The sequence below is a fragment of the Mytilus trossulus genome, chromosome 13 (assembly GCF_036588685.1).
Source record: "Mytilus trossulus isolate FHL-02 chromosome 13, PNRI_Mtr1.1.1.hap1, whole genome shotgun sequence".
In the NCBI taxonomy this organism is placed as follows: Eukaryota; Metazoa; Mollusca; class Bivalvia; order Mytilida; family Mytilidae; genus Mytilus; species Mytilus trossulus.
The window spans coordinates 1,462,411-1,488,245 of record NC_086385.1 but is presented as its reverse complement, the minus strand read 5'-3'; the positions used below and the strand labels follow the sequence as shown (position 1 = coordinate 1,488,245).

The 25,835-nt window shown below is 31.7% G+C and overlaps 1 protein-coding gene across 1 annotated transcript in view; it reads left to right on the top strand.

Annotated features, from left to right (window-relative positions):
• LOC134695302 (uncharacterized) overlaps nucleotides 1-25,835 on the top strand; it is a 35,560-nt gene that overhangs the window by 9,055 nt on the left and 670 nt on the right. The window contains exons 5-11 of the mRNA XM_063556526.1: nucleotides 1,586-1,698; nucleotides 3,706-3,906; nucleotides 9,846-9,896; nucleotides 10,681-10,938; nucleotides 12,458-12,949; nucleotides 13,126-13,232; nucleotides 24,529-25,773. Coding sequence (XP_063412596.1) covers nucleotides 1,586-1,698; nucleotides 3,706-3,906; nucleotides 9,846-9,896; nucleotides 10,681-10,938; nucleotides 12,458-12,949; nucleotides 13,126-13,232; nucleotides 24,529-25,773 — 2,467 coding nt within the window. The remainder of the gene's footprint in view (nucleotides 1-1,585; nucleotides 1,699-3,705; nucleotides 3,907-9,845; nucleotides 9,897-10,680; nucleotides 10,939-12,457; nucleotides 12,950-13,125; nucleotides 13,233-24,528; nucleotides 25,774-25,835) is intronic.

Genomic DNA, 25,835 nt, shown 5'->3' with positions numbered 1-25,835 from the left:
TCTTTTATTTATGCGTAGGTTGAAATTTATTTTCACACGGTATAGAGTCGCCGTACCATAACTTTTCTGCATTAGCTCGTCTAAGTTTTGCACGACCCTTCGCAGTTACAGTTTATGCTTTAGAGTGAAAAGTTTATTTTCTTAGCAGTTTCGTGCAGTGATAAAGAGGTCTAGATAATTTGATAACGGTTCTATAAAGAAATTTTGGACAAATACCTTCCGAAGTCGACATGTTGCCAATCAGGCGTAATAACAAAGCGATAGTTAGGTATAGAATGTGTTTACTATAGTTGACTAGTGAGTAAAATCAAATGCGTGAAACTGCTTATTTTTATTTAGTTAATCTTTTTATCATTATGATAAAATAAAATGGCCTTTGATATCGTGATTTTAATGACGTGTCAACTAGAAGGCTCATACCTTATGAAGAGTTAGATATTAACCTTTAACTTATTATTTACTCTGACCATATGAGTATATACACATATGGTCATGACCATACACGTATAGTCCAAATACTCATATGGTCCGGAACAGTATCACATATTCCGAACGATGTGGTAGTTATAGTAATCACATTTTCTCTGTGTATTGATGGCATGAGTAAGATTTGAGAGATGTTTTAATCCGTATCTTTCTAATCTTACTCATGTCATCAAATGATTTCTATTTTGATTTATTTTTATCTTCATCGGAATATGCAAAACTACTTAGAAGGAATACTATGATACACAAGGTCATGCTGGTGTCACATAAATGAAGTAGAAGCTCGCTTTATGTATTAATTAAAGAGGATAAATACCTAATATAATAATTGTTTGAAATCTTGCTTTTTTCTAATTACTCGAAATTACTTATATATGATTGACAAGCTTTTAAAACTTATGATCGATTATTGTTTCTAAGATTAAATAATAGATCAGTACACGGCTTATGCATTCTATATATAGAGTATCATACATTTTCCTAAATTGTCTGACAAAACATCGCCCTGGTTGTTGCAAACTTGTAAGTATTGACAATGATCGGTATGATGTAGGATCATACGTTTTAGGTAATATATGAATTCAAATACATTTGTTAACGCATTTATTTATTTTTTTGTTTTTTTTGGCATTTATTTTGCATGTCTGACATGTATCAAATTTAAACAAATATAATGGAATATTTTTTTCAAGGTTTCAAGATATATGTTTTAGCTCATTGCAAATTGAGAAACATAAGCTGACAAAAAAAAATACTTCTCAACTAAGAATACAAATATACAATACTTATATTCGTGATTGTCTGATTTGCCTTCCTAGTGTACTTTGAGACCTTAACTTCCCCATAATCAAATAACTTATTAGGAAATTAATGACGTAAAATTTCAATCTCAATAAAACAGATTGACGGAAGGAGCACATAATGATTTCATGAACTTCACTGTCGAAAATATTGGAACTTTATTTCTAGATTGTTATGACAGCTCACAATTTTTTTTATGAATTATTAACTATGAATCATTTACAATTTTGATACCGGCTTAAATTACTTGAAGACAAAAGAGTGCATTTAAAACTCTAACCTGTCTTAATTATTACAGGCATAAAATTTTACCAAAAAACAGTTGCAACGAACGGGTTATGTCAAAGGGTATATTTGAGGGAGCAGAAGTCGTAGCAGCTTCTAATTTGATGCATGATTTTGAAATTGACGGTAAGAAATAGTAATTTTAAACTGAAACATTCACACAGATATTGAAATCTGGTGAAAAACTGAGTACTTCATGTTGATTTTTGTTCATGAAATTTACCTATTTTAGTAAATTATCTACTGTTCAAACAATTTCGCGTACCGTCAATAAAGTATTGTTAGGTGATGTTCATAATGTTCAGTTTTGATTTACCTAACAGCAAAATACTTACCAGATTGTAAATTCAGCAGTATTGACTGTAAGCCATTATTTGAAACGTACTGAATTAATATTTGTCAACTTTCGTTGATATATCGTTAAAAGTGGTCCCATGAATCATATTACTTGTTTTAGTCATATCTATGTAATCAGCAGTCAGATGTCATATGTGTAGTTTGAATCATATGTAAATTCTAAAACATTTTCGAAATCTGAAAATCTCATTCTTGGAAGAAGGTATTTCTGCGTTGTATCCTACCAATAAGTAAAGCCATTTCCAACTGATTTTTATAGTTTTACTACAATTTATTGGCTATTTTATTTTGTTTTTCTTAATTTTCAAATCTTGAATATATTAAAAGTCTGATTTAATTTATTGATTGACTGAGTGTTTGTAATTATGAACATTTGTTGTCTGAACTCGACTTCATAATACATGTATTTCATAGTGTGTGGTTATTTACGTTTTTTGAATGAGTTAAGCCTTCCAATTGATATTTTATCGTGTGTTTTTCTATGTTGTGATGTTATGGTATTGTTTCAGAAAAAAGGATAAGGTTTGGATCCATTTAAACGTTTAATCACGCTGCAAATGTTTGCACCTGTCCTGAGTCAGGAACCTGATTTACACATGGTACAATAGTTGTCGTTTGTTTATGTAATATATACGTGTTTCTCGTTTCTCGTTTTTTTTTATATAGATTAGACCGTTGGTTTTCCCATTTGAATCGTTTTACACTAGTAATTTTGGGGCCCTTTATAGCTTGTTGTTCGGTGTTAGCCAAGGCTCTGTGTTGAAGGCCGTCAATTGACCTATAATGGTTTACTTTTTTTTTAAATTGTTATTTGGATGGAGAGTTGTCTCATTGGCACTCACACCACATCTTCCTATATCTATCGAGTTGACCTTCTATGACCATATAAGGGATGTAAAAAATAAACAAATATATAGATATATTAAACAAATCGTGCAATTGGATTTTTATAAGTCTGTTAAATTTTGTATTTTAGATTAACAAACTATGTTATCGTCGTGTTTACCTTTATACAATTGATGTTTTGTGGATCGAATCAGCCAATCAAATTATTTACCTTTGTTTCACTTTCAACTTGTTCAATGTTTACATTCTTTCCTTTAAGTAACTGTACACGGAAAATGCAATTTCGTAATTCTATCTCTTTCTACGGAGTAAAATTAGAATTCACGTGAATACGGATTAAATGAGGTCGAATGGTTCACTTGCAAGTGAATAATTCATTATCAATGTTTATTAGCTTAATTTGACAAAATTGAACTATTTTAGCTGATAAAAGCAAGTTATTATTTCACTATTTCACTTTTATTAATGATTGAACAAAAAATATCATACTTTAGATTATTAATATCTCGTAGCTATTGCCCTTTAATAAAGTTATTTATCATTAGTTGATCATCCTTGTTAAATATCTATTATCAAATCCATATTTTATTTATCCATATATTATACTCATTAATTCTCATCTCAATCGAATTGATTACCAAGTCAGGAATATGGCAGTTGTTATCCATTCGTTTGATGTATTTGAGCTTTTGATTTTGCCATTTGATTAGGGACCTTCCTTTTTGAATTTTCTTTGGAGTTTATATTTTTGTGATTTTACTTTTTCCTTGATTTTTTTATAAAGCCTCACATGTCATAGTGATTCAAAATGCTGATTAATTGTAGAAAGTAATAAAACAACACCTGTTCATAGTTAACTTACTTTATCATGTTAATTCTAATGCTGCACACTTATCATGCTTATCTGTACGGTTGTTATATTCATGACAGGCGGTGATGTAGGATACGTTGAGGAGATAACAAGTTGGCAAAACAAATATCATCGAGGTAGTGTCGGTGTGTTTTGGAAAGCTAGTAATAGAATACAGTTTTATCGACTGGGTGCAGAAGGTTGTGTTGATGTTTTTTGTAGTCGATTAACAGAACCTGCTTCTGGTGGAACATGCTACGTAGATAAGCTTCCAGTAGTTGGTAATGTTTAAAATAAGGCAAATGCTTTCTCTTCATTTTTAGATTAAAACAATATGAACAAAACATAATTTGAAAGATATATCGTTTCAATAATAAAAAAAGGAATACAATTTCGAAATGCATAGCTGTCAAACATTATGTCACAACAGATGGAGTCAACCCGTCTATAAATGGCCTGGTTTCATTTTTCTAAAACGGGGTATCGTATCGGACGTGTACTGTTTCCATAAATGAATTAAACCAAAAATTAAGATGTACACAACTTTATCACAGGCTGCTAAAATTTCATAGCGAATATCATCTGTAATTGTGAGTTTCAATATCTTGATTCAAACCCCAATACAAATATCTCTGACACTCTCCAAGTAAGTAAAACATGTTTATCCTTGATTATTTTGGATTGAATTATATTTTCCTTGACACATAATGTTCGAAAATACAACCCTTAATTACTCGAGCACCAGCTTGGAACTTATTTCCTCAGTGATCTTAAGTTACTTTCTTAAACACTTTACGGAAAAGATTTACTGTTCACCGACAACAAATCCGACATGAAGAAATTAGGATGATTAACGTAAGTGAACACCTGGATTTATGCGCTAGCAACAAATCACCCAAATACTATGTTTTCCTATTTTACCAATGTGACGACCAAATCACCGAGGAAATGAGAATTAATAAAGAAAATATGTTTATCCAAAAGTACAAACCAAGCCTAAACAGATAAGACGTTACTTTGTAAGGGTTACGTCCCTTTAATGCATTGTTACAGACTTATTATCGTGACGTTACGTTACCGTTATTTACATTCATCCATGATTATCACAAAGATGTGAAACCGGTTGGAGAAAAATGCAGAGAATTCAAGGACTTTAAGAGCATTTCGAAATTTAATTTTATTTATATATATATATATATGTTAGCGGCAATATGTGAAATTAGGCATTAAGCTTATATCCTAGGCAATAAGCTAACGCCTAGGCAGTAAGTCTATTGCCTAAATAGTGTTATGCATTAGTCTTAAATCCTAGGACTTAAGCTTAAATCCTAAAAAATGTGTGTAGGCATTTAGCCTAATGCCTAAAATATAAACGAGTGTAAATAAAAGACATTTGTTCATTTAAATACAAATATATTTGTTACATAATAACATTTTGACAACTGAGGCCTGTTTATCGAAACTGTCCTAAGATCTGCCCTATAAGATATTCTTTTTCTGGTGGGCTTTGTATTGTTTTCTATGTTGTTTCTTGTGTACTATTATTTGTCTGTTTAGCCATTTTTAGCCAAAGTGTTGTCAGATTATTTCGATTTATGAGTGTGACTGTTCCTCTGGTTTCTTTCGCCCTACCTTTTATGATTATCTTAACTAGAATATCCTAGGTATTTGCGTAAAAGAAAATAGTGAATGGAAAATATGAAATATTGTATCAATTTAACAAACAATTTTTATTTAAAATAAGATTTATTATCAAAACATAACTATTAGTATTAAGGATGTATTCTTCTGACCTTTCAGTTTGAAAAAAAAAGTTTAATTGTAGAACTGTAATTTTTTTTCTCACCAAAATAGTCCCAAAATAGGTAAAAAATGATGAAAAATTGGAAAATCATCAAATTTGTGTACTTTCAAAGGGTCATAGAAAAAAAAAGTGCAACACCATATGATTTATTCTTTACCAATGTCTTGTAAACTTAAACAATCAGGTTTAAAAAAAATATGTGAAATTCTAGAAATTTTTGGCTTCTCAGAAGTGAACATCCTTGAATTAAAGGGTAATTAATAATTTTGATATTATAATTGTACATTTAAACTCTTTGAAACAAAACATAAGTAAAAAAAAATATAACTATGTTTTATATAAGAATTAAAAAACTAACTGTAAATAGTTAAAATTAAATAATATTATATAATTTGTAAAATCATTATATGCTTTGAGGGAACTGAATTCTAAGTGTCACGGTTTCATACTTAAAAGTTCAAAGGCAAATCTTGTGCATCTTTCTTATAAATACTGAGTACTTTTTATTTTATTTCTACTTTTGAATATGAGCAAAAGAATTTTTATTATACCAAGGCCAAACTACAGGACACAGTTTCATCCTATATATAAAAAAGAAGATGTGGTATGATTGCAAATGAGACAACTGTCCACAAGAGAACGGAAATAAAATCACTCATAAAATATGTTATTTATATTGAACGCATCACATAATTATTTATAAATATATCAACTTGATATAAATTTGTGTTAAAATCATTTTGTTACACAAATTTAGGAACTGTTAACAAAGAAAATTTACTTATCCAATATAAAAATTGAAAATAATGTGAGCAAATGTCTTATCTTAATTTTTCAACTGTTGACCAGTTCAAACAACAATGAACCAGCTCGATTAATGAAGTGTATTTTTAAATAAATATCATAATTATTCTAAAACATTTCACCTTTTTTTAATTGGATACAATCACTTTTTAAATTTTTTTTGAAATTTTGTAGTACAACGAAAACATGAATGTATTTGTATGAGTTAATTCTGTTTGTTTTCACACAAATTACTAAACTTACTAAATTTGAAAATCTATCAAAAGAATGTATATTTATAAATGTAATATTAGAAATATAACAAAGAAACGACTTTAAATCAAGAATAAATCACCAAATATGCATAAATTCCAGAGTTGCCTATTGCCTAAAATTATGTTCGGCAATAGGATAAATAATTTCCATCAGATTTCAGGAAATAAGCTTAATGCCTAGGCGTTAGCTTATTGCCTAGGATTTAAGCTTAATGCCTAGTTTCACTTATTGCCGCTAACATATATATATATCCGGTATAATTCGGTAATAGCTAAATATGAAATCATTTTGTAATGAGCAAAAATATACACTGAATGTCAAGATCTATACCAACTTTTTATGTTCCTCCAAATATCATTCCGCCGATGAGCCTTAGTAGGAATAAGTAGCTTGAGATAAACGTGTTGGGGAAAAAGTGTACACAGTTTGAAAGGGGAGCAATACACGATATAAAAATGGCAACATAACTAAGCCTTGAATTCTCATATCATTTTTTAAAAACAAATTCTAGTATCCAATTGTCAATTTTCACACTTTTATACAGTAATCACATTATGACTTATTTATCTCCCTCTCATTCCAGATTTGTAAACCTGCGAAATATATTTTTTGTCTCGATAAAAATTCGGTTCGGATATAATTCACTTCTGGGGAGACTTAAATTTTTGGACGTTATTAATAAAACTACAACATACTTATGTACAAAGTGCAATGAAAAAATAAGTAAGGGTCTTATTTTGGCTTTTTTGGCTCTAAGGATTTTTTGGTTTCTTTACATTTCTTTACCGGAGTTAATGCCCTTCCTGGTTATGTCCGATTTTTATCTATATATACTTTTTTCTTATATCTTGAGAACGCAATAGACAAACAGAACATTTAACAACTTATTCATGTTGATAACATTAACGGTACCAATTTTTCTGCTCAAGATGCGCATTTCGACAAAACATGTCTCTTCAGTGATGCTCGTGGCCAATATATTTGAAATCCAAAGTTTATATAAAAGATGAAAAGCTATAATCCAAAAGGTCCCAAAAGTATAGCCAAATCCGTGAAAGGAATCAAAGCTTTGCATGAGGGAAATACATTCCCTAATGTATAATAATTTCTAACAATTTGAAACAGCAAATTTTAATAACACAAACAATCCGTGTTTTAATGCCAGTACCGAAGTACTGACTACTGGGCTGATGATACCTTCGTGGACTAACAGTCTAAATCACCAAGGTGAAATTTATTAAAAACAAAATAAGGAAAATATGTTTAATATTTAAACAACTTAAAAACAAAGAACAGCATCTACATTTCTAACATGTCTAAATAAGAAAAATATATTCAATGGAAAGAATCATTTTTTTTTCATTCCTTCAATATAAGTCATTATACATATAAAAAAAGACTTGGTATGATTGCTAATGGAATAAACCATTCATTAACGGTCAAATGAAAATTTCGAATAAAAAATTTCAAAAAAACAAATTCATGTCATTCCCTCTGAAAAGATGAATATTGGTACATGTACCTTAGCGCTTTTTACAGTTTTATACAATCAAAAAGTCTTGTAATATATATGAGTTGCATCCCACAAACACTATATTGTGAGTTACGGGCTTGTTGAAACAGTTAGATAAATGCTAGATTATATATAAAATGTGCATGCATACGTAATGATTTTTATTTTTATTTCTTATTTATATACAAAAAGAATATTTTGTAAAAAATGTTTTGTCATATTCTTTTTAGATAACACTAATTTCTTTTGTATATGATATGGATTAAGTTACATTTTTTAATTGACATTGCGGGTCAGTTTTGAATAAAACTATACGCCAAAAGAGGTTATTTCAGCTTCCCAATTTTGATATTTCCATTTCTATGTAGTAATATTCCAGCAGGGCCTGAATATGGAGTATTTATCTCCAAATTGATACGATATTCTAGGTATTGTATTTCCTATCGCGATTTACTTAGATAGAGGATTGCAACTCACAAAGAAGCTATGAAACCAAGAATTCAAAATAGTAAAGTTGAATCAATAGTTGATGTATCGTTATTGAATAACTGCCTACCCTTCAAGAGCGACTGAAATTATCCCAACATTTTGGTAAGGGTTGGTCTTGCTTAGTCTTTTGATGTCTATGTTGTGTCTTGTGTACTATTATTTGTCTACTTGTCATTTTCTTTATTAGCAATGGCTTTCGGTTTATTTTCTATCTGTGAGTTTGATTGTACCTCTGGTATCTCTGGGACATCTTTTCAAAAAGATGGAATTAATATACCAGTTGTGCGATCTTCTGAACTTAAGGTTATTTTACCCTTTTCTCGCCTCGCATGGTAATTTATTCATCTTAACTTCTCGACTAATTTAAAAACAAGAACCACAACCAACATCGAAATGATATTGATTGCTCCGGAAGAGTAGGCATATCTTGCTCCACACGTGACACTCTTTGACATAACTGTGTTTTATTTCAAAACCTGATTCATCTGTACTTTTGACAAATTTTAACTTTAGATTGCATGTCTATCGATTTAATGCATGCAATGCAACACACTTTCATTTAACAGTACAACATGAGATGTGCGAATTCATGAATCCAACCGGTAGTAGCAGAAGAAAAGTAGGCTTCTTATATCCACGGAAGTTTTTGATAGGACATTTTGATTTTATATAAAATGACAATTTCATTTCGGCATAAAAACTCAAAAATTAGGTTTTTGACAAATATGTAATCTCTTTCAACCATCAAACGACATTACAATTAGTGAAAATCAGAATGTCATCACGGGAGTTGTATAATTTACATTGTTATTTTGTTTAACCAAACGGTTTTGCTGTAAAACATGAAAAAAAGTCTTGTCTTTTTTTCATCACTTTTCATTGCTATACTGGAAACGACATTGTCTAATAAAAATGAACGGTGTTCCCACTACAATTCTATGAAATATGACTTCTGTGGTGTACATAATAGAAACCGAGTATTGTTTCGGTCACACAGATTTAGGGAATATTCAGGTTGATGTCAATTTTGCAATCTACATTTTTCATACCGAAAAATATATTTTTGTAGCGTGATAGTAATTTATGATTTAATTATAGACATAATGGAGTAATGCATTTTCTTTTATTAAATCACAAATATTTGAAGTTGCTTTCAGAAAGAGATACCATGATATCGAGAGGATTCAGAGTAGCTAGACCTAAGCTCTGAAATAAAAAAAAAAAAACAGAGAAAAAAAATAAACTCATATACTAAACTAGCGTACACAAAGATACAACTAGTTCCACCAAATTTAAAACATAAAATATTCATTGAAAGCAGTCCTGTATATTGTATCTTGGTTTTTATTTTCAAGATTTTGATAAAGTACTTTTCGAGACTCCCAACCTTGTTACTTCAACCTCAGGTATTTAGATGTAACCAAATATTAAGATATTGTAAGACTAGCATAACCGATGGTAAAACGGGAAACCCCTAAAAACAATACTTAAAGAATAGACAAAAACTGTGTACGTAAATGTTTTTATTCACTTGTATTTCTTGTATATATTACAATGCGTAAAACTATGTAAAGTCAAGGATTCGATGACATACCTAAAATATTTAGATCATAAGCGTTATGTTAATTTTGTAAAATCCGCGAAATATTAGACATGTAACATTATAATTATAATTATGGACTGTAGATAACAACTGCCATATTGCTACATGGTAAAGGATATTTTAAGATAAAATGGTGGGTTGAACCTGTGTTTATGGTTAGCAAAAGCTCTTGCATACATGAAATTGTTACGATTACCTCTCAAATAAACACAACAATACTCAGCACAGAAGAATACACAAATGAATAATGTAAAAATCGAACTACCATTTGTTCAATCAAAAGACCAATCTTGGCGCAGACCAAGTATCTACAGCTATCAGAGTTTACATTAAAAAAACCGAATAATAAGGTGCGATATGATCTGGTAAAATTCTAGGACTTTACAAGTGACGAAAGTTAATTTGTAACAACAGAGTTTGTGTAAAAATGAAGTCTCAATAAATACATGTAGTACAATTATAATTATTGAGTAGAACACACGTCATATAATGGTCAAACGTATGTTGAAGCATATACAGTATGACTGCACCAATTTGTAAATTTTGGTAGGTGACATGTTAACTTGCAGTTATTTTTCGAATTCCAGGTCTGTCAACTAAAGTTAGGAAGTCAGATAAAAAATCAGCGCCAATACTTTTAAGTCAATTGGCTGAAGAACATTATCCACATTTTGAGTCAAGAATAGTGTTAGTTGGAGAACCAGGTACAGGGAAGACAAGTATAGCCAAATATCTAAGCGGTAAACAGCCAAACAGATTCAGGATGTCAACTGATGGAAAACAATTATACACTGGTCTTGCATACATTGATATTGAAACGGAGGAATGGCTATGCGGACAGCAAGGTGATGTTATAAACAAAGAAAAAGTCTTGCAGAAAAAGTTATTTGGAAACGGATATCTCATATCTTTACACATATATAGTTATGTCAAGACTTGTTTTTTTTCAATTTGCAAGTTCTGAAATGTTACGAAATGAGGCAATTGGTTAGGGTCCCATTATGTCCTGAATGTTTTTAAACAAGATAATATTTACACATACACATGTTTGAAGTATGCTTTGTTGATTTTCTCTTAATTCCATGTTTTGGTATCTGCTTAATAAACCAATTTCTCTTCAAAACACATAAACATATATTTTTAGTTATTATGTAGATATAGGAAGATGTGGCTTGAGTGCCAATGAGACATTTCGATATCCACTCCATAATCATCTATAAAAGTAAACCATTATAGGTCAAGGTATTGTCTTCAATTCGAAGCATTGGCTCACACCGAACATGTACATGTTTTGTTACTGGTAACGATTCATCACCCTCGTGGTAAAAAATGTTGACTTATAATCCGACGTTTTATATTCTTGTATATATCATTACGTCTTATCAAGTGACAAGTTTCGACATATCGGTCCATTGTTTTCCCAGTAAAGGTGATATGTTATATGCTAAATCATTATAAATAATTATATCGTATGTCTGAATAAAGCCGGCGATCAGTCTCATGTGGCGATAAATCATATAATTATGATACAGCACACTACAAAATATAATATATAACAAGTCTGAAGCATTGACAACGGCTAAAAAATCACCAAAAAATTAAGAATTAAATTATGAAAAAAAGTTGAATATTTCGGATAATATGTATCCTTCATCAGTATGATTATTATGTAAATTGATTCATATCAATCTAGTCTGATTAAACCTTGAAATACCACAACGATTGCGCGAAAATGCATTCTCAATAATCAACACCGACATATCATAGATATGAACAGACGCTCACCATGTCGAAATGTTTCGGAATTATTGAGATGCCTTTCTTTTCTTATATTTTACCTATGTCTTTGTAATCGATTTGTTATATATGGAAATGGGTACATTACCATGATTGCTGTTGAAATAATGGTACATGTTCTCGAAATTAAAGGTTTTCAAAGTTTGTCAACGTTATATTTTACTTAGCCTTCCAACTGTTTTGAATCGAGTGAAGTCTTTGGATCTTGAACAAAATTGTTTTTTGGTATATATGAATGTATTGCTAATTCAATATATTTCCTTCATCGTGAATTCTGTTTTAAGAAGAGTGGCAGAATATCGAGTTTTTCATCTTTTATTGAAATTCTACAGGCGCATGTAACCGAATTGCATGCATTATTTGTTACATTTCTTTAATGCAAGGAAGACATTTTGGTCTTTGAACATAGATGTTTCTTCTTTTTCTTCTTTGTTAAGTGCATTGCCTTGCAACTGTATAGACTACACAAATTCTGCTTTCCTTATTTTTTGTCGGTTCATGCGTATTTGACTTTGCCAACTTCTCATATGTTATAATAAATCTTTTAACATATATTTCCTCATTTAGATTTTTCCCTAGAAGAAATCATCTTAAGCAGAACATTTTTACAAGAAAACAAAAGAAAAAATATCGTTAAGCTACCAGATACAACACCAACCAGTGAAGATGTATTAGATGAAAATGTCACAACCCTGTCTGAACATGAAAACGTTTCTAGTGACTTGCATGTACAACTTGTCACTAACTATGGAGTTATGAGAAAGTTACAAAACGTTTTTAGCGTTACCAAAGGAACCGAAGAGGTCAAATTTTCAATCACGAAAGAAATATTCTTAGAGATGTATTCGCAGGTTGGTAAAACGCACATACGAAACAAAAAGATAGCTCCAATGATTATCTACGATTTTCCAAGGCATGATGTGTTCTATTCCAGCCATCAGACATATTTAGCATACGGAGCTGTTTACATCATTGTATTGGATGGAAGTAAACAACTAGATGATCCATGTTCGTATGAACAGTACCTACCAGGGAAAAGTGGACATAAAACTTCAAGAGGTATTCATAAAAATATATTAATTGAAATTTATAAAAAATACTTCATAAACATGATAAAACAATGTGTGAATTGAGTCTATTATTGTAATCCGTTATCAAGATTATAAGTTAATCAAAATGTCATTAACTCTTAACGCCGAAGCCAATTCTAGTTTAAGTTTTATTTATTTTGACAGATTATCTGCTATATTGGGTGAACACAATTGTAACCTACTGCAGAGGAAGTGTTTATGACTTTCCGAAAATAATGATTGTTCTTACGCATAAGGACCAAGTTCAAGCTGTAAGTATATCATATCAAAACAATCCTTTTTAATTACTAATGATGAAATGATTCGATTGACAAAAAAAAATAGAATAGTTACAGGATATATAGATTAAAAAAAAAGAATTTTGTTGATTTAAATAATCACTTATTTTTGCTGTTTATTATATATAATTATCGATTAGATTTGGGTAATCGATCAACTTTGTCCTAATATTTACTTGCATGCAAGATGTAAATACCTCAAATATCAAAAGTAGTCAAACAGTATAGGTCATTAACAAGTTCACTCTACACATATAATGTTTAATTCTTTATCTATTTGATAAAAGCTAAAAAACAAAATCTTGTAACTGGTGACTCTATCTGTGGCATCAATCTGTTTACCTGGAATGAAGCAAAGTTTTTTCGGCATTACAAATAAACGTAACTATGTGATGTGTTTTATTTCAGTTCAATATTGTTGTTTAGGAAATACAGATCTAGAATATATAAACGAGCTTGACACATGTTTTAAACTTCTAGATAGGAATCGCTAACGTGAAGTCAATCACATGCATACTATTTATTTATGCAGCGCCTGCATACGGAGTATATATCTACCAATTGATACGATATTCCCGGGATTGTATTTCTTATCATTATTTCCGCGATAGAGGGCTGCTGCTCACAAGATAGCTATGAAACCGAAAGTTGCTAATGGTGAAGTTGAAATCATCTTTTTGTAAATTTCACGGACGCCATCACGAGTTAGTTGATTGATATAAGTTGAAATCATCTTTTGTAAATTTTACGAACGCCATGACAAGTTCGTTGATTGATATTGAATATATTCTTTTCACAGATAATATCGGACATGTTTCTTATGTCGTAACTAAAATTCACACCCCTTCTCACTAATAATGCGACTTACCAAATAAGACTATTATTAGCGTAATATTTAACATTGCCTTAAAAGTTCGATATTTGTCTAGCCGCAAAACCAGGTTCAACCCACCATTTTTTTTTTAAATGTCCTGTACCAAGTCAGGAAACTGACAGTTGTTCTCTTATATCTCGTTTCTGTGTGTGTTGCATTGTCGTTTTGGTTTTATGTTGCACTTTAATGTTTCTGTTGTTTCGTTGTTTTCCTCTTATGTGTTTACCTCAGTTTTCGTTTGTAAACCGGATTTGTTTTCTCTCAATCGATTTATGACTTTCGAACAGCGCTATTATACTGTTGTTTTTATTTGCAATACCATGAGCAACACGACGGGTGCCACATGTGTAGCAGGATCTGCTTACCCTTTCGAAGCATATGAGATCACATCAGTTTTTGTTGAGTTGGTGTTACTAAGTCTTTTGTTTTCTATGTTGTGTCTTTTCTTCAATTATTTTCTTTTTGTCTTTTATGTGTAAGCCATGGCATTGTAAGTTTATTTTCGATCTATGGTATTTTTCGCGCTTCTTTTATTATGGGTGTGTGCGTAACGACGTACCCCCTGAACTGGGGACTTGCAAAGGTTAAACAAACGGGCAAGTGGTGACTTTAATTTTAGTGGGGACTTGACTCAGGTCCCTACTATAAAATCCTCTTTGCTGTCTTAAATATTGATTATATTTGGTCACATAAAGACTTCCTGGGTCTAAAAACGTAAAATATTGACAAAAAGTAATGTTCCAGGGATTCATATTACGTTAAGTCTTCAATTTCACAGTATGTGTTTAGGTCCCCATTCGCACGAGGGATTGGACGTTTGAAACATATTTTAACACAATTTGACGTCAAAGTTACATGTAACCGATGAATGCGCCTGTGTGATTTCCCGCGGAAATTAAATATTTAAACATTCTGGGAAAGATGCGAGAAAAATTGTTATTTTTTTTATATTGTTGAGAATTAAATATCACACTACTTTAGGCGTCTCGTATATAAACAGAATAAATAAATTTAATATTTTCTTGACCATGCCTTGAGGTCAAGACCTGACAAGGAAAATGGCAGCTTACAGGTGCACGCCATGTTTCTCGCTGATGTCCTTATTTTGTTTTTATATGTATTCAGTTCAAACGTAACTGTATTTGAAACAATTGGTAGGTTGTATTGCTATTGTTTCTTCACATGATTTTGTCCTATAATATAAGTTTTCGTTCGGAACTTCATATCGTTTGCTGTTTGCGTGTTTGCATTCAACGGTGATTGAATATGTTTTTGTTATACTTATGTTAACAGTTATGGTGTAGTTCTAATAGAACGCTTTAGTTTACATGACGCCTGCTTTTATCATTTCTTTTAACCCGTTACAAGATGGTATGATGTGGACAGTAAATCTTGTGCGAATAATTTTTGGAGGGAGTGGTGGTCTGTATGCGCACCAAACCCATTGCAGTATAATTTGTGGGTTAAATGTGGCCATTATCTGGCAGAAGAATAATAAATTCTGTTTTCTCAACATCTTTAACAATAAACACAGCACCAAACAATCCTTTTACCCAAGTTGTAGGGGGAAAGGTAAACATGCATAGCAGATACCGAATTAGTCCAAATAATTATGACTTCTGGCAAGGCTTTTCGAAGGAAGGCGTCCCAGAAAAAAAATAAAATAGCCTTGCCAGACGTCATAACTATTTGGACTAATACCGAATGGACAATGGTGTACATGTAGGGAGTAATTTAACAGCACTGTATATGTTCCTGACCATATTAGTATTTGGACCATACACATATGGTCATGACCACATGCAGGGCATTACAAAGTAGCTGGTAGGTGGCTGATTTCCGCCGTTTACGGTGGCTTCAAGTGCCGGCTACTTCACTGACAAAAATATAAATTAAAAAAAAACAAAAAATCTTTTTCAAATGTTTACAGGCAGCAGAGAGACGTATTGTCGTAAAGTCGCGGTCACGATAAACAAGGACGATTGAAAAGTCAGTGTTTACCTTGGGCTAAACAGAGTTCACATGAATTCAGGTCACTGACTGGTTGCGTATTTAAAGTCAGAATACTTCGTTTTTTTTAAAGATAAAAAGCTAAGAGAGACGAGAGAGGCTTTTAGAAGGTGGACACGATCAGATAGGATGACAATTTTATATTATGGAATAATGTTAGATAAAAAAAAAGTGCTGTAAATCATGTTGTTCAGAATCTAGAAAACAGTAGCTTTTGCCGTTCATTTTTCAAAACCCACGTGGTGTTCAGAGAATCAAGGTCAAAAATGAAAGTAGAATGTTGTCGACTCGACCACAAATAAATAACATTTCCAAATGATTTATGTATCGGACTTATTGAACAGTTTACATACAAAAAAGAGAAAATCAGAGAATATATCAATTTTCTGTCAATGCTTGAGAAATATTTGTATGATTTAAATACGCGTAACAGTTTACAAATGCACGTAGTTCTGCAAAATAAATCGATCAAGATTTCTAACAAATCATTTGTTAGAAATCTTGATGAATCGGATTATTATATGAATAAAAATCCTTTAAAAGCAAATGAATTTTAAGCAAAAGGTAAAGAAAATAAATAACAAACCATTACATAAAAAAAATGACATTTCTTTGAGATTTTTTTTCCTTTTTTAATTTCATACCTAAAAAATGGTCATTTGAAAGATGAAATTAGGTGCCAGAAGATTGCAAAAATGCAGGATTTTGCTCTATTAATGCCAGAGCTTCTAGGGGCCTTAAGCGGCCCTCAACCCCCTGTCGTAAAGCACCAAGCTTACAACTTGGTAGGCGTCCAGCTTCGCCAAACGCAAGTTACAGACACCTATAATTGGAATTTAGTCTACTACTTCAATTTCAAAGGAAAGCCCTGCAAATTGGTATATGGTGTACTGCAGTCATAATACGATACTGGAGATCTAGAGCTTCTTTAAAGCACCTTAGACACTTGAAAATTTCACAATACCTTGATATCACTGAACGCAGCTACAAAGAAGAATAGCAAGCAAAAGTTATCAGTGAAAAGGTTCGTGCGTTTCCCAATTCAATCGAAAATCGCGTTAAAAAATTCCCAAAACTGGCCAGGGTCCTTTTTTCCCAAAACCCCTGGCATGTTATGCCTGTTTATCCAATGAACCTCTCCGGAATTAAAAATTTTACTGTTTACATTAAAATTGATATGGCTTGTGCATGTTGTGAGTAATTTTACTGTTCAATTTTTTGTATGTTTGTTTTTTTGGTGTTTTTTCCCCTGGTCATAACAGTCGTGGGGATTTTGTTTCTTTATATTCATGATATTTGTTTTACGCATAAATCTGGGTTAAGATGTCCCTTATTACAACTTTTGGTTTCCGATGCTTTCTAACTACATATCACATACATGTATCATGTCGTAGTTGATTTGGCCTCTCACTTTTTCCAACTGATGTCGTTCTCGACTAAACCCTGGGTTTATCGTTTTTTAAGGTACGCAAACACGCCTTTGTGTTCGATTGACAGTTTCCTAAAAAACTAAAACACTAGCTGAGTCTTGTTGCACCAACTGTTCATCATGTTCAAGTTTCCAACACTTCTGTCGTATCAGGCTGCACTCAGCAAAACATTTTGTTGTGCTTTTGATTGTCTGTTAAGCCCCAAATATAACTTTTTATATGACTGTCGTTTATTGGTATGACATCTGTTATCATTGTCATCATCGTCCAAAGACGTTTGATTTTTGGACAATAACTTTAGTATAAGTAAATAGAAATCCATTAAAGGAGTAGGTACAGTAAGACCCCTTTTTGGCCCCAATATATGGCAGTTTTACAAAATTGTTAAAATGTAGATATGTTTTGTGTTTGACAATAAAATGCACATATATCGGGAACTGGACCGAGTACACAGTTATTTCGTAGTGCATTTCTTTTAGACAATAAATGGAAATAAAAAAAAATCCCACCTGCGCTTTCTCCATACTAGGGACTATATTCGTGGACAACGAAAATCAAGGGAGGATAACTGTGTACTCGGACCTAATAGGATAGAAAAAAATGACCAATCTTAATAAAACGTGGTCTGACCTAAGCTTAATAAACTATGAGACTGCCTACAAAGTTTCATGGCAATAGGATATATATTATAGACAGTATGATACATTCTATATTCAACATTGCGTGTTAAAATTTGACGTTAAAATTAAAAAGTTCAACTATCAACATTTGGGGCTTTAAAAATCAAAATATTGCAAAAAAAACCCAACTATTTAAATGCCTTAAAGGGAAACTTCGCAAAAAAATCAAAAATTGAAATTATGTTTATTCTGTATAAAAATGCTCAAATTCATAGATATCAAAGTTTTATTCTGCTAGATAAGAGATCACCATCGATTTTAAATTTAGAGTATTAATTCTCTGCGGTCGGCCATTTTGTCACCTTGTCCGATTTGCAGTCATGATATGTCTAAGGACCAAAACTACAGTAACCCGATGTAGTCGTAATTGCGTGTCGATATCTCGTCAATCGTACGGTTGTTTTATCCGACTAGTTAACTAACTTCATAAGGAAAATTTTCTTTTTTTTTATGCCATGATCTGTTATTTTTAGACTGATAATATAGGAATTTGTGAAAAAGTCAAAATTTCAAATCATAAATAAGTCTTCCGTGAAACTTGAATTGTTTTCGGAAATCTAATTAGTTCATAATTCTTTTATGTAATAAACTTTATTCAAATAAATTAGGATCTTCGCTCCACTGATCACCCGCATGGCTAAATGTATTACTCCCAAAGGTATTGTAGGGGGTATGAGGTGACAGGTCCAGGTATTCAAGCGATTTCCTGTCGAGTTTGCAAATTCATGCATCGTTTCACTTCTTAGTGTATTGATAAGTGTACACCGCCGATCACTTATAACTTTCCATTTTGAACTATTAGGTGTATAATATACATCTCTATCTTGCGTGTCCGAAAGTGATATTACTAAACGCATACGCTTGTTTATGAATAACATTTCTGGTGAAAAGAAAATTATTTATAAAAATATAAATAATACAAAAAATAAAACCAAACAGATTTGATGAAATAAAAATCTATATACGTATTTTTTCCAAGGGTAAATTTGGTAAAATGTAATATATACTCGTTGTCAATGACGAAGGCCAGAAATATTGATTTAAAAAAATGTACGCACTTGTCGACCATTCATATATACGCCTGGATTATAAGTTACGGAACTATAGCGCAAATTAAAATATATACATGTATACATATAACATAAGAAAGAAACATACATTTTGCGTAAATTGGGGTAAAAGTTTTGTAAAATGACAAGTCCACGTATGCGAACAGTATGTTATCTTCAAATGTCGATAGACTATTGTATACCAAAAAGCAGAAGAAGAAGAAGAAGAAGAAGAAGAGATTTAAATACAGGTCGATTGATAACTTTATTTGGCTCATCGAAGCTATGGACATTTATATATCAATTAGATTGTTCTCGAAAAAAGGAAGAAATTCGACATCATCACAATTGTTCCGACATGCATGTAATATATACGCAACTGGAAGTACACTAATACCGAGGGATGTGAATATTTTCCAGGAAAACTATAGAGTATCAAAGTTTCAAATTAATTTCGGGATTCATTTTCTCTCTTGATAGTCAATGACAGCAATTTGAAGAATGAACTGCTTGTCCGCTTTAGTGGTATTCTTGCCAGTTGAAACAGACTTATAATTACATTAAAAAATAGGGAAAGATGACAATTAATTCGTTCATTTTTTTTTAAATACATCGTTGGTCAAATAGCTAAAAGATTATATATAGTTACGGTGTGAGACGAAGAGCATTTTAAGAAGGACATTCCCAATCATGTATAAATTTTGTTGATGTTTTTCACACTTGAAAAGCATATCTGTTCGTAATTTGTTGACTCCATTCCAATTAGATCCTTTAATTTCCTTTCAATTTTTTAATACCTATTTTTTTCAAATATCTGAAGTATTCATGTGTTGTGAGATTTAAAATATTTTGATGAGAACATTAATTCCTAAATATAAATAGGTACTTAAAGATCACTTTGGATGGACTAAAATATATAATTGCAATTGTTAATGCCCTGTTTGAAATATTTAAGGCTGCCAATCCTAATTTGAAATAGTACAATTTTTAGTTCATAAACTCGTGTTTAGAAGGCTATTTTTATCTATAAATACTTCAATTAAAATAATTCAGTATTTTATCGTTACTAAAGTAATCAGAAGTCATAATTCATTAAAAGTGATCTTATGCAAAATATAAAAATATGCAACAGCCATCCAGTTATTGTGCGATCTTATTATTCCCGTTAATTAATTTTAATTATTATTTTTTTACATTCATGTGTCTGAAACTTTGTCTGACTCCCGTTTACAATTGATACGAAAAATGTTGTTCACACCTGAAATGCCAGTGAACCGTGACGCCTAGATATCACTGAACGAGGATCAAAAGATTAGAATTACATAATGCTAATCTTTTAATTACCTTGAGTTAAACTATGCATTCCACATTCTTTAGGTGTCACAAAACAATACACATTTTATTGTTTCCACCGTACAAGCAAGTGAAAATGATTGATGGAATGAAACAAAAAGATCAGAATACAAACATGTATTTTTAATACACTATCGATCATGTCAGTTTCATATTTTTTTCAAAGCATTTTAGAAAAAATAATCATAAAAATGTTCTATGGTATGATTTACTTTTATTATTAGATTCGTTTTAAAAAATCCACACGATCTAATTTTAAAAGTTGCATGGCTCTCACTTATTTTTCGTTGGTTAATAGGTACACCAAAAGTCGTCGATGCGCTTTAAATCGCGTTATTAGATGGTCAACGAACAAGACTTAAATGAGATATTTTCACTCCCGGCATGCATCACAGACTTAAACTATGTCACATAAGTCAGGAAGTTTAAAAAAATAAAATTAATAATTCCCAATTTTCTTCTTTATTAGATTTCATATCAAAATAAAGCTTGGTGAATATGTTTTTTTATAGTATTATGAACATAATAAGATGAAAAGTGAAAAATCGCGAATTATCCCTTTAATACATTAAATATCATGTATGAAAAGCAATAGAATACTCATTTAATTTATCATAGTTATTCAAAAGTCATGTATATGAGCCTGTGCCTAAACATGGTGGGGGGTGGGGGGGCTTACATAAAGATGTAATATTTTCCAGCAATTTTAAATTTGTGAAGTTTTTTGGTTATACAAAATCCTTACATATGTATTTATTGTACTTTAAATGGAAAGAAAAATTACAAATAGCATATCATATTAGTTTAAAATGGTCTTAGGCCAAGTAAGACTGAAAATAGTTTAGGGTCAATTTAGGCTGTATTACATTTAAAAATGCAAACTGAAGCTATAGGATATAAAATTTGTGTATTTTTCATCATTTTTATGATGAAGTTACATGATACAATAAATCTGAGCACAAAAGGACTCTTTAATTGAATTTCTTGTGCAAACAGTATGGTCAAATGCAAAGATTTAAAAAATTTTTAGTGAAAAACTTGCATACAATTTTAGCCCAAACCATGCAAACAGGCTTTTAATTGAACCACTTGCTATCCTAAAGAAGAAAAGAGAGATATTATGTGAAATCAGACAGGTACAAAATATATTATAAAGTGCATTTTATACAAATTTAGTGAAATCTTCAATATGGACTTCAACTTTTATGTACCAAGCTCCTCACATTTTACTTGATCCAAACAGGGCGTTAGAGGGTCATTTATACAGCACATTTTGCACATATTGTCTGGGATAATCTTCTTTTCTGTAGACTCAGAGTTCACAAATGAGTTATACAACTGGATTAAAGCATAGAAACACAAATATTGACATATGAAAACCTGTCAGATAGCAAGTTGGAATGCCATTTATGCATCAAAATTGAAAAAGCTTTGAAATGCTCATTTTGACTTAGTAATGCCAAAATGGGAAATTTTGGCAGATTTCTATCAAAGAAAAGTTTAAATCCTTTAGATTTATGCTTTTTATACGACCGCAAAAATTGAAAATTGTTTGGTCGTATATTGGTATCACGTTGGCGTCGTCGTCCTCGTCGTCGTCCGAAGACATTTGGCTTTTGCACTATAACTTTAGTAAAAGTAAATAGAAATCTATGAAATTTAAACACAAGGTTTATGACCATAAAAGGAAGGTTGGAATTGCTTTTGGGTGTTTTGGTCCTATGCTGTGTGAACTATTTAATCACAATCCAAAATCAGAGCTGTATCCAGTTTGAATGTTGTGTCCATACTAGCCCCAACCGTTCAGGGTTCGACCTCTGCGGTCGTATAAAGCTGTGCCCTGCGGAGCATATGGGTGAAAAATTGACACCATTAAATCATTCAGGGAAGTTGCCTCAGTACAGATTCTATATTTCATGATTTCACCTTGTAGGTCCGAGTACACAGTTTTTTCGAAGTGCACTTCTTTTAGACAATAAATGGAAATAAAAAAAAAACTGCCCTTTCTCCATAATATTTTTACAGTGTGTTGTACTACTTTTGGGACAAATTATATCAAAATTATAGAAAACGTCATCAGCTCTAACTAAAAAAATGGACAATTTTATGTGAAGGGTGTCTTGAAATCTTTTGACAGCTTCCAAAATGCTAACTTTTGACCTTTTTCAACTGGAACAAATCACTACTTTACAGTATAATTCATGAAGCAATTTACAAGTAACACACTGTCCACACTAGGGCCAATATTCGTGGACAACGAAGATCAAGGGACGATAGCTGTGTACTCGGAGCATCATTAAGTCATGCCAAATTACTGAAATCTTCACAATTTTAGCATTTTAGTTAAATATTAGACGGTTTTCGTCTTAAATGGAAGTGGCCGCATTTGTGTTACTTTTTAATATTGAAATATTGGTGTCGGACAATAACTTTAGTTTAAGTGAATGGATCTCTATGAAATTTGATAAAAAAAAGTCCAATACTTCTAAAGGATTGATTTTGGGATGTTAGTCCAAACCGTTTTGGAATTAGGGGCCCAAAAGGGGCCAGAAACGCATTTACTACTTTCAGGATATCAACTTGTGTAGTAGTATTTCAATTAATCTGAAATTGTACCACAATATTAAATACCACAGGTGTGGATTGATTTTGGGGGATAGGTCCCAAAGGTTTGGGAATCAGGGGCAAAAAAAGTGGGCCCAAAATAAGTTTTTTTGTAGTTTTCAATCAATAACTTGTGTTTAAGTGTTTGAATCTCTCTGAAATTATACCATAAGTTTCCATACCATGAACATGATGAAGGGATGGTTATAAAGTAGTATTGACTTTGGGGGTTATGGCTCAAAATGTTTTGGAATTAGGGGCAAAAAAGGGGAAAAATTAGGTTTTTGGTCAATGGACAATTAAGACAATTTAAAAGCTGTGCAAAGGAGGTAACTCAAAAATATTTAACATACAATTGTGGGAATGTTCGGATTTATCCCCTTACACTACTTATAAATAATGTTTAAAGAAATGTCAGGTTTTGGACTCATTGCAACAACAAAAAAGGGGGTGGTAATACATCAGTCAAGGGTCTAATTAAAATAAGTTATTAGAGAAAAATAATGCCAGGGCACAAAAGCAAGTCCAAGTCGTCCAATGTTCATGTATTGCAAGAATTATTTTACATGCGGATAATCCCTTCGTAACCCCACTTCAAGTTTCATTTTTTTTAATGGTTTAAAACAAATAACACACATTTTTAACCAGTGACCGGTATTACAAATTTTACACAAGTTTAAAAGTTCATTGAGCTGTTACTTTAATGACAAATTTTAGCAAGATTTAACTGTTTACTTAATGAATTCAAGAAATGTCAACCTCATCTATCATGTCTATATCAATTTTGTTTTTTAACAAAAAGGTGTTTTAAATTACAAGCTATTTCAAATGTCGGTGTTCTTAAATTATTTGATATGGATTGAAAAGCATTAAAAATGATTTTTAATTTTTGTCAATCTTTATTCAATTTTCATTTATCTTTATAAATGCCGTTAATACCTTTTTGTCTGTTTAAGCTAAATTCGGGTTACAAGTGTATACAACATGACTAGTCTAGCATACAAATAACACCAGACTAGCGCTACATCTATATGATACAGGATTTTTTTTAGTTTGCTTTGGTCGGCCATAAGCATATTATGTAGATTTCTTCATCTTAGAAGTATTTTTTTTTATATACTATTAGTTGTTATGCAGAAAAATAACATGCTATACACGTAAATTCATCATTAGCATTTTTCTAAATGACTTTTTACAGGCAATTGTAACTATGCATTTTTTTATATAAAAAAAATTTTTGCGTAAAAAATATTCCTTTATTTTTCTTAGAATGAAATTGAAAAAAGACGACATGAAATATTTGGAGAAATCAACAAGATGTTTCAACAAACGCCATTAGGGCAGCATTTGGTGATTGAGGATAAAATATTTGTCAACGCTAAAGACAAACATGACACAGAAATGGAGAAGATAAAAGAGGTTATCATAAGAGAATCAGAGAGGCAACCAACATGGGGTGAACTCCTTCCAAAATGCTTTATCCCTTTAGAGTTAGAATTTGCATCGCTGACCAAACGCAACATTATGTTGATCACCTTAGAACATCTAAAGAAAATAAACTCATTGCAGCCAATAAGACCGTTGTCAGAAGATGAGTTGAAGGTATTTCTGAAATTTCAACATTCAATTGGCAAGTTACTGTACTTTGATAAACTTAAATTGGACGACCGTATTGTTTTGTCACCAACCCTTCTTATCGATGCCTTTCAATCAATTGTAACAGACAGGCGCTTTTGTAACGGAGACAGACACAGAGAGGAAATATGGGATGCAATGGGAATGCAAGGGGTGGTATTCAAACAAGAAATATACGAAGTTTGGAAGAGAAAGAAATATGCAAAATTCAACAAAGAAAAAGAGTATCTGTTAGCTGTCATGACCCATCTGGATATATTGGTAGAACCAAAAAGATACGATTCGAGCCGAACACGTATACCTGCCGACTTCTACTATGTTGCAAGTATGGTACGAGATATAGATGATTCTGGATACCTGCAATCAGCTAGCATCACAAAAAGAAATATCGCTTTAGCATTTCAATCGTCATCATTGATGATACCACCTGCATTATCCTTCAGATTTATCAGTTACTGCTTATCTGTTTGGGCGGTGCAGACATACGGAGAGACCAACAGGGACATGCTGTTCCATAGGTCAGGAGTGTTTACAATTGATCCTTCCTTAGATATGTATATTCTCTGTGAAGATGACAAGATTTCTGTCCGTCTTGTTCATACCAGAACAAACACACTCATAATGAGGGGTCTTGCTTCCAGTATCAATGAATGTTTAACATCTGCCTTGGAGAAAATAAGTCAACTGTATATCAGAACAAGTAGCGATCAGAATCATACCAGTGATGCATTCTTTGTGACCAGTGTTTGTTGTAACTCACCAGATAAACCATGCATCTTACCATTTGAAAATCTAGCATATGTCGACAAAATCTGGACATGTCCTGCTCATGGCATTGAACACCCAATACACATTATCAAATCGTGGATACCAGGAAAGGTAAGAATCATACTAAAATACAATTAGATACAGAAAAAAATATATATATAAGATACAATCAT